Genomic DNA, 9,247 nt, shown 5'->3' on the forward strand with positions numbered 1-9,247 from the left:
CCCCGGAAAACAAACGAAAGAGCCGACGAACCCTCCGACCGAATTAAAAAACACATGCACGTTGATCTGTATTTGCTGCTGTGGGTTACGCTCTCCATGAACGCGCTGCGCGTCAGGCGCCGCTGACTGACTCATCAAGGCCTCATTAGATTCCAGGCTGTACTGTGTGGCTCCAGACTAATGAGCCAAAGATCAGCCTAAACTGATACATGCTTAACTAAGCTACAAACCTAATAAATGTTTTCTCTCAACCGCTGCTGACACAGATCTAACAAAGACCGGTCTGATGAATGTTGCGCTGATACTGAGTTGGAACGGGGTCAGAATCCATCTAAAGCCTTGTTTGAGTGAGTGGTGATCAGCAGCGCTTCAGTGTTGACAGCGCTTCCCGCACACCACCACTCAGGATTTCCTAGAACACAAGGGGGTGGAGAGGTTCCCTCCTCTCACCAGAGCAAGAAACTAGACACATTCACTCATATTATACAAGTAGGAATAGATATCTTTGGTTTCTCTTCTATCGCTAAGCTATCAATTGATCACTGATCAAATTGATCAGTGTGTTAGACAAATCATCCTGGAAACTATGAATGGTGGACTGTTTCAAACAGACTCATGGGCTCATTTTTATGTCTACACATGTTTGTGGAGGTCGGATCCACAAAGGTTAATTATATTAGATAAATGCTGTGTGTGGCTGGAAGCCTCTGTTGGTCGATTACACTTAATTTATTTGTGAATCAGCGCACACAGATCAGCCTAAATCATCAAATCCAGCTGGTTGTGATGTGGTTGAGCGCAGGGTTTAGTTCTAGAGGAACTGTCACTTCCTTCATTTAAACAAGTGGCAGCGAAACGAACAGGAACCAGTGAAGGAACCAGTGAAGTGGAACAGCACCCACATGTAGAGAGCCGGTACACAAAAGACACACACACACAGAAAATCCTTTTCATTAATTAAAAATATGCTAAGGAGACTGTGAATGAACTCAAACAGGCTTGTAACAAGACTAAACAAAGTGTGACTAAACTAAATGAGGAAGAAATATTAATAAAGCAGCTAAGTCAAATTACTGCACAACTTATAGTTGGAGAAAACCAACAAACAAATGCGAGTTCAAAGAGAACCAGAACAAATTCAAAGGAACAAGTAAAAGACATTAAAACCAACCTCTACGTAACAACAGCAAACCAACAGAGACCTTTCAAAGTCCAAAGATCAGGTGCAAGTGTGGAAATCAACAGGTTCAATGACATGAAACCTTCAGTCGAAAGCAACTCTGAATAACAACAACACCTGTGGCTTTTGCTGCCTTTTCGGGTGAGGTTCCCCGTTGGTGGAACTGGAGTGATCGGGTAACGGCTGCCACTGCTCTGCAGAAGCATGGGCGCCGGGCTGGAGCCGAGCCCGCCGCGCTCAGATGCGCTGAGGACAATAGCTTTCACAGAAGGAAGTGAGTCAGCAGTCATCGGGGATGCTGCGCTGTCGGTGTGAGCGGCGCCGCAGTGATGGCAGCGCGCTAACGCGGAGCAGCAGCGTCGTCCACCAGGTAAGACGCCGCTTCCTCACTGGCTAAAACGCCTTGACTTTTATCCCGGCCTAAAACCCCCGATCCCAACCGGCTGCCACATCACACCCGATGAGTTCTTCCCAGGTTTCCCTGTGTTTTGGAACGCGTGCGTTTCGACGGCGGTTCTCTCTTAAGCAGGACAGGACGCGTCTCACGGAAAAAGGAGCCGCTGGAAGTGGAGCCGGGAAACAGGAAGCGGCGCTGCGAGCTCGGAATGTGCCACTCAGCGCAGCCTCGTAATTAGCTGCCGTCCACGCAGTGTAAACACGATTGTTCCTCACTCCAAGGTGGATGGCGGAACCCGAATGCTCCTCAGGGGAACGTAAGCGCCGTCGGGCTCCACCTTTTCCCACTCATCTCAGATCTCTTTGTTTTGCACACGCGTACAATTGTTCAGCACGTGCTGGCGTTTCCTGGAGAACGCAGCCACGGGTCGGCGACCTCTGACCTCTGACCCCCCCCATCTGCGTTTCTTCCACCTGCTCTTCGCCTCGGCGTTCCCCGGGACGGTTCCGCTGCTGTTCTCCGCTGCCTCGGTGATTTAAGCTGACGGATGTGCCCGTCGACTCTCTGGCAATCTGTCTCCTCAAACGCCGATCGATTCTGGCTATCGCTTGGATTAGAGCTGCGTTGGAGACAAACGGCGCTCTTGGAGGCGGGCGGCGAACGCTGCCGGGAGAAAACGTACGAGTCAGCGGGGAGCTGTTTGTTGCTGAGTTTAGTTGCTTCTTTCTCTTTGTTAGTGACTTTTAAACCAACGGTGATGGATTGAGTGTTTCCCCGGTGCTGGAGGAATGATCCAGCTCAGGGCCACTGAGGTGCGGGAGCTCTGATAAAGGCCTTTCCGTCGTAATGGACAGCGGCGTCGTTTATGAAGGGTAATGCATTTAATGGGGACGCTGGAGGCTAACGATGTGACCGGCACGCTGTTAAAGGCACTTTTTTACTGGCGGCTCCATGAGGCGCGTTGAGTGAGGAACAGTAAACTTATCAAAGTTGTGCAGACGTGCGTTCTGTCCGCCATTATTGCGTCTCTGTGCCGAATAAACACATAAACACTTAATTATTTACCAGAAATGAGAAACAGGCGCTCGCTGCCGTGTGATCGCCGGCTTCAACGCGTGTTTGCTGTGGAAAGACCCTCCCATCGCTTATCACTGCCAGATTAGGGGTTCCACAGCTCATTGTAAACAAAGGCATAAATCACAGGGGCTGCTCCTTAACTGCCTCGGCCAAATTCATGGTTCTCGGCGGCGCTAAATCACCGCGGCGAGGCTAGAAGGCTAATTCACAGCATCCATGAATAGCATCAGCAGCGAGGTCAGTTCCGGATGTCTAACCGGAGTCGGGTTGGATGGATGGGCCCGGAGCGCCTACGGGTTTGGGCCGAAAGCACAGACGCTAGAACCAGCCTCGTCTCGTTAAAATGCGCCTCAGAGGCAGATCTGCAGGCCGGAAGCCGAGCACGTGCTAATCCTCGGCGTTAGCCAACGGCGGCGGCAGGTCCGAGCACGACGCCTCGCCCTGCGAGGGGGGCGGGCCGGCGAACCCCCGCGCTCTGAGCCCGATCAGCCTCCCGATCCTGCAGGAACACGTCTCCGATCCCCTCAGAGCTGCTTTCGGCGCCATCGACTCGCTCGAACTCTTAGCGGGTTTACGGCACACGCACTCAAACGCTGCATTAGACGCTTATACAGCGCAAACGCTCCTTCAGAATGGGGAGATTATGGCTGATGACTGGGACTCCGAGCCGGGTTCTGGACTCGGCGGGCAGCTTTAAACGAAGCACACATTGTCCCGCTCCGTTTCATCTGCTCCTCTTCCTCATCAGAATCTGGCGCCAACGTTGCTGTCTTTGATGTCAGCGTCTTTCATCCTAGGATGTTCCTTTTCCCCTCTGGAGCCCAATCCCCTAAAACCCTGTTCCTGCTGGCTGCGGCAGGAAGCTGCGCCACAATCAAGATTATTCAGCCCGCTTCTTATGGCGCCGGTGGATTAGGACGAGGCTGATGTGCGGTATCGCGAGGCCACAGATGGTCAGACACAATGCTGCTTAATGCCTCAGTGTTCGTGTACTGTGCGAGCTACAGCGCGTCTAATCACTGGGCCCTTCTGTGTGCAGCGGTGGAGGACACAGGCCAATTGGGTGCTTTCACACGTATAATGGCATCTAAAATCACATGATTTCAAAAAGGGAAGCAATTATCGGCATTTATGCCTCAAACGTGTCAGGAAACGCTTTGTTTAGCAGACGTGTCTCATTGGTTCCTCCGCCGTGGGTGAACGGCACTTCCTTTGATGTCCGTGGATGTTTGTCCTTGAAATGGTCATTTGCTGTATTTCAGCATTCACAGCTAGATGATCAGCCATGAAGGTGTAACGATGATCAGAGCACATTTTTACACAGGTTGATACATGATGGGAATAAATAGGAGACAAAACACGCACGAGCTTCGCATGTGACTTAAGGCTGAGGGTACTTTTCTATGGGAATGTAGAGGAAAGTTTTAGAAGAAGTGAAAAAAGGGGATTTTCTGCTCATATGATCGCGTTAAAGAAATAAATGTGTGCGCATCTCACATCTTTACACGATCTCAAGTCCAAAACGCTGGAGACCCGTCGAAATTGTTCTTCCCGTTCCCAATCTCACGGGGGAGTCGCAATAAAGCGCCAACCTGGTGGGGCGTTTACGAGCGCGGCTCATCGGCCCGTAAACGTGATTCACGGTGCTGTGATGAAGTTGTCCTCCAAGTTTAGGGCTGGAACAGAGGGCGCAGACGGAGAGCTTGAAGGAGGCGACGCGTAGCTTTAGGCGCACGCGCTCAACCCTCGGCGCAATTAAGTCCTGTTTATGCAGGGAAAGGGAGGTGAGTGAGGAAATGTGTTGACAAAAGCTGTCATTGCTTGGCTCCGTTTGACTGCGGTGCTGCTCGTCGCTGCATGTTTTCGGGCCGCCGAGCCTTCGACGGTGCAACCGCCTCAGCTCTTATCTCTCTCATTATCTGTAATGATACTGAAGCAAAAGCTGAGCGTGTGGAGGATGTTGTGAAACGCTCCTCGGCTCGCGTTGCGTCCACGGGTTCCCCCCGGGGGCCGCCGTTGAACTGGGATGACCCTTTGAAGCGGATCCTTCATAAAACCTGTATTTTACAATTATGTCTAGTGTTTTTAGCAGGAAACACAGGAATTATGAGAGGTACAGGAAGATCTTTAATGTTCTGAGGCAACAAAGGGTCAGCGGTTTATGTAGCGCACTAATCAAGGCAGCGCTTTTTTGTGAAATTGCATTTTGCTCATTTTATTATTATGGTTAATTAGAATCACAGTCATCTGTGCATCAGTGATGTTACAGAACCATGACGTTTTACCCAGACATGGAGCTGAATGCTTGATCTACCTGAATGATCAGGAATAATCCAAGTCCAAGACCGCTGACTTTCTTGAATGAAGAATTGATGCTTTTTTTTTTTTTTTTTTTTTTTTTACCAGATGCTGCTCCACAGCCAGTAAAAGCAGCGTGAACCTCAGGTTTAGCCAGTCTGCAGGTTTGCAGTGTTAGTAGTGGAGTCAGCTGAAGCAAAGAGCAGTTGCTTGGTGTTTTGATCACAGCAGCGTGAATCACATTTATTACAGTATGTGGAAGCCCAGCCGTGCTCATAAACACCGCACCAGGTTCACTATTTATTTATATTTTTATTTTAATCGGAGTCACCGAAATAGTGTAAACGACCAAAACGAGAGCTTTGCCGCGCACGTTGACCCGCTGGGCTTCCTGGTGCTCTGCATGTTGCCATCCAGCAATAACACTTGATGAATCACACACATGCGATGACTAAGAGAGGACACGACTCGGAATGAATGCTGATAATAAAGCAGACTTGAGAGGCTGGCAGGGTCAGGGGCACGCGCTGCAGGAAGCTGTAATGGGCTAAATGGGTTGTACTGGACCGCGTTAAGGGAACCGTTAATGAGGCCGACTCTGCTGCAGTAGACCAGAAGTCCAGTGCTGAGTCCAGTATCTTAGCTCCGAGGGCCGGGCCTGTCACTTTAGTTTTACGAATTCCAGGAAATTCTGATCTGACGCTGAATGTCGCATCTTGTTGTAAAGCCTCTATTTACAATCGCAGGCGTGGAGCGGACTTTGACCGAGACGCGCCTCCCGCTCCGGACCGGGCTCTCCGTCGCCATGGCTACCACTGCCTTCGTTGAGGTGTCGTGAGAGTGAACAGGGCACAAGTTTTGCTTTGAAGCAAACAAACGGGGGGGGCGTCGCGTCGTCTCATGTGAGCACCGTGCTGTAGGTTGTGCAGATGTAAAGGGTCCTTCCGCGTCAGAAACCTGGTCAGAAGAGTCCCTAACGGAGCGTGGGAGCCTCCTCTGGGGATACTCCAGGCGTGCGGTGACCTCATCTCAGCCACACACTGCCCACACTGTTGCGGCAGCGGCATCAAAGGCCGCTCCACAAGTGCGCGCTTGTAGCGGCCGCGGCCGCCGCGCGCATGGGCCTCCGCCCGCAGCCCTTTGTCTCTGCATACGACACATCACTCTTCCTTTCCTCGGCTGCTGCTCGGCGAGTCGCAGCACGCCCTCCGCCGCGATAAGCTGCGACTCTAATCATTAACGCACCGCGCTTATTGCAGGCGAGAGTCGGACAGCGGGGGGGAAGCTGCGGTCTGCTGGTGAGAAGACATCGGAACACGGCTTCAGCCGGACTGCACAAGGCTTTGACTGCTCTCCATGTTACAGGGAAAAGATGACGGGCTTCACGGCACTGCACGTCCTCTGGCTCACGTCTGCTTTCACTTTTGCTAGAGAAGGTGAGTGAAAGCACCTGAAATATCAGTAAATGAAGCTCGTCACGTACAGTTCGAGTTAAACTAAAAGCCTGATCTGTTTGTGGTATTGCAGAGATGGTGAGGCTCCATGTGAGCCCCCGGGTCGCGGCCGCGGCCGGCCGCCCGGCCGCGCTGCGCTGCAGCGTCTCCTCTGAGCGGCCGAGTCACCTGCGAGTCCAGCACATGGAGTGGTCCCGGAATAAGACGACCCTGTGCTCCGTGAACAGCCGAGGAAACCTCAGCACGAACGCGCAACTCGCCCCCAGCGACTTCCACTGTGGATACGAGGATCAGCAGCTGGTCCTGGTCTTCAACAGAGTCCGGCCAATGGAGAGCGGGCGCTACGGCTGCAAGCTCCAGTCCAACCAGGGAGCCCTGCATCAGTACACGGTTCTGGAGTTAGAAGGTTAGTCCGCATTCAATTAGCGTGTGTTTTGGTAGCTTGTTAGAATCTACAGCAAGAGTTATTTGAATGTAGACCGACTCTAAATAAATTGTTTGACCTCTTCGCCGGTTTCCCACTCAGAGCACAGCGGGGGGGCTGAGGGCTACGTGACGCGCCACGGCCCCGCCTGCAGGTTCCGACACGTCCACCCGGACGGGGAGGTGCACTGGTTCCACGGCTCGCGCCGGCTCCCGCACGACGGGCGGCACGGCACCACCAAGCGCGTGGAGGACGGCGGCTGGCTGAGCATCGACAGCCACCTGAGGCGGAACGCGTCCGAGGAGCCCTACAACTGCTCCCTGCGGAGCGCCGGCTCGGGCAGGGTCATCGCCAGCGCCCTGGTGTACCACACCGACGCCTTGCTCGAGGGCGACGGGGGACACGCGCCCTCGTTGTTGCGCAACGGCGGCGCCGCGGCCGCGGGGGCGGTTTTGTACATTTCAACCTCGCTGCTTTTCACTTTGCAATGAGGGAAAACCGTGTCGGCGCACTGGACTTCAGGGGGAAAACCACTGGTTAGGAACCAGCAGCTACGGTGAGGTACCGAAACAGAAACGGGAGCGGAAACACCCTCGGCTGTTGAGGTAGCGATCCAAGGTTCATAATAGCTGCTGGTAAGTAAACAAGGCAATTACACTCAATACAGAGGTGATACCAGACAAGACAGGTTTGCTGCAGGCCCAGCAGCTGGTGAACTGGTTTTAGAACAAACACACACCCACACACACGGTATTTCCAGGATACAGCAGGAACCCATGTAAATCCCCCCCGGAAACACTGACGCCTTTGTGTAAAAAGTACCAAAAACTCCATTCAATGTGAGAATTCGCTCGAATACAAGCGCTGCGTTCCTCTGGTTGGATGCTGCCCTCTAGTGGCCTAGTTTTGACTTTCTGTCCTGCAATGTTGTGATACGCAAGCCAAGCAATGTAGCGCACACACACACACACACACACACACACACACACACACACACACACACACACACACACACACACACACACACACACACACACACACACAGCTTTGTGCTGTTAGGTGGAATGATATATGTATATATAGAAAGTATGTAGAAATATTGCTTCTGATACAAAAAATATTCAATTGCTGTATATGTATAATTTGCTTTAACACATGATACATAGTAGAAAGATACATACATGCACATAAAGAGAGTTTTTAGAATATCATGATTTGTTGTTGTATATGTTTTGTATAAAACTCTTTGCTGACAAATCAAAAGCTACTGTGGCTTCAACTGAATCTCTTTTTAATGCTGTTTTGAATACAACAATTCACCAAATACATATGTACTGTAAATACAAATATAAATGGTACATCACAAATAAATTCAATAAAATAGATTTTATTAAAGTGTTTTAAAGTCTACTATGACTTTGTAGTTATTTGTGCCGGACCTCGTTTGCTTTTTCGTGTTGTTACTTAAAATATGCTTGAAGTAATGGAAGTTATTGTTGTGCTTATAAATGCTTATAAAAATAATGTGTTGTCAGATTTTTATGTGACATTGATGTATGATCATTCAACCATGTTTATGCCATGGATTCCACTTTAATTCAACATTAAAATACCTGCTGGGTTCTTTTCAAGAGCCGATTTCAGGTCAAAATCAGCTTCGCTAACGAAAACCAAAAAGGCTCTGGACCGATAAAATATCTTTTGTTTATATTTTAAATCCAGTAATTAAAGGCAGTAATTGCTACACCAGCAAAACTTGGCATATAGATGTTTTACATTAAATATTATTAACCTAGTTTTATTACTGGACACATATCTTTTGTCATGAATGTACTGAGCTGCTAATGAAAGAAGAATTTTTTTCTTAAATGCACTGACTAAAAACAGGTCTTTGAAGTGGAAAGAAAACCAGGAAGAAGCTGATTTCCATTCACTGAAGCTCATCTAAGCTGTAATGTCCACCTCGAGCCAGAAGAGGGAGCAGGTGTCACACTTAACATCTGTCGCATGGCGAAAAACAACGAGTCCAAACAAACCCTGCTTTACAACCTCTACAAGCACAGCGAGCCTGATGCCATTTTAATGGAAAACACGTATTAATACATGTACAGAGTGCGTCTGCGTGTGTGCGTTTCCCTGCAGCTGCGCCACGCATTATGCCTCAGTGTTTAGAGTTTGCTTCTGGGCAAAGTACACAATGGGGAGGTACAAAGCGCATCCACTGAGGTGTGAGTGTATACAGAGCGCCAGGTCAAGTTCCCATGGCAACCGTGAGGCGTTGCACCGTGTGCTCCCGTGTGCTCCCGTGTGCTCCCGTGTGTTCGTGTGTGTGTGTGTGTGTGTGTGTGTGTGTGTGTGTGTGTGTCTCACCAATTATCCCTGTGAGTTGTTATCTTCTGTCTGAAAGGTTTACATTA

At 50.2% G+C, this 9,247-nt stretch overlaps 1 protein-coding gene across 3 annotated transcripts; it reads left to right on the top strand.

Annotated features, from left to right (window-relative positions):
- The first annotated feature begins 1,264 nt into the window (after positions 1 to 1,264).
- On the top strand, positions 1,265 to 8,228 carry LOC114860743 (uncharacterized). 3 transcript variants are annotated; one of them, XM_029159566.3, is made up of 4 exons: positions 1,265 to 1,550; positions 6,212 to 6,388; positions 6,480 to 6,812; positions 6,933 to 8,228. In XM_029159566.3, exons 2-4 carry the CDS (start codon positions 6,325 to 6,327, stop codon positions 7,319 to 7,321), a joined length of 786 nt encoding a protein of 261 aa, XP_029015399.1. In that variant the 5' UTR covers positions 1,265 to 1,550; positions 6,212 to 6,324; the 3' UTR covers positions 7,322 to 8,228. The 3 variants fall into 3 exon arrangements, with proteins under 3 accessions (XP_029015399.1, XP_029015409.1, XP_029015389.1); XM_029159576.3 differs by having other exon boundaries at positions 6,318 to 6,388; XM_029159556.3 differs by lacking the exon at positions 1,265 to 1,550 and having other exon boundaries at positions 5,063 to 6,388.
- Positions 8,229 to 9,247: the final 1,019 nt, after the last annotated feature.

Source organism: Betta splendens, chromosome 1 (genome assembly GCF_900634795.4).
Source record: "Betta splendens chromosome 1, fBetSpl5.4, whole genome shotgun sequence".
NCBI lineage: Eukaryota > Metazoa > Chordata > Actinopteri > Anabantiformes > Osphronemidae > Betta > Betta splendens.

Excerpts from the sequence above, each read along its gene's own strand:
- LOC114860743 (XM_029159566.3), top strand. The coding sequence starts at position 6,325 with ATGACGGGCTTCACGGCACTGCACGTCCTCTGGCTCACGTCTGCTTTC. Across the intron at positions 6,389-6,479 it reads TTTCACTTTTGCTAGAGAAG|AGATGGTGAGGCTCCATGTG; the intron begins GTGAGTGAAAGC and ends GTGGTATTGCAG. Across the intron at positions 6,813-6,932 it reads CACGGTTCTGGAGTTAGAAG|AGCACAGCGGGGGGGCTGAG; the intron begins GTTAGTCCGCAT and ends TTTCCCACTCAG.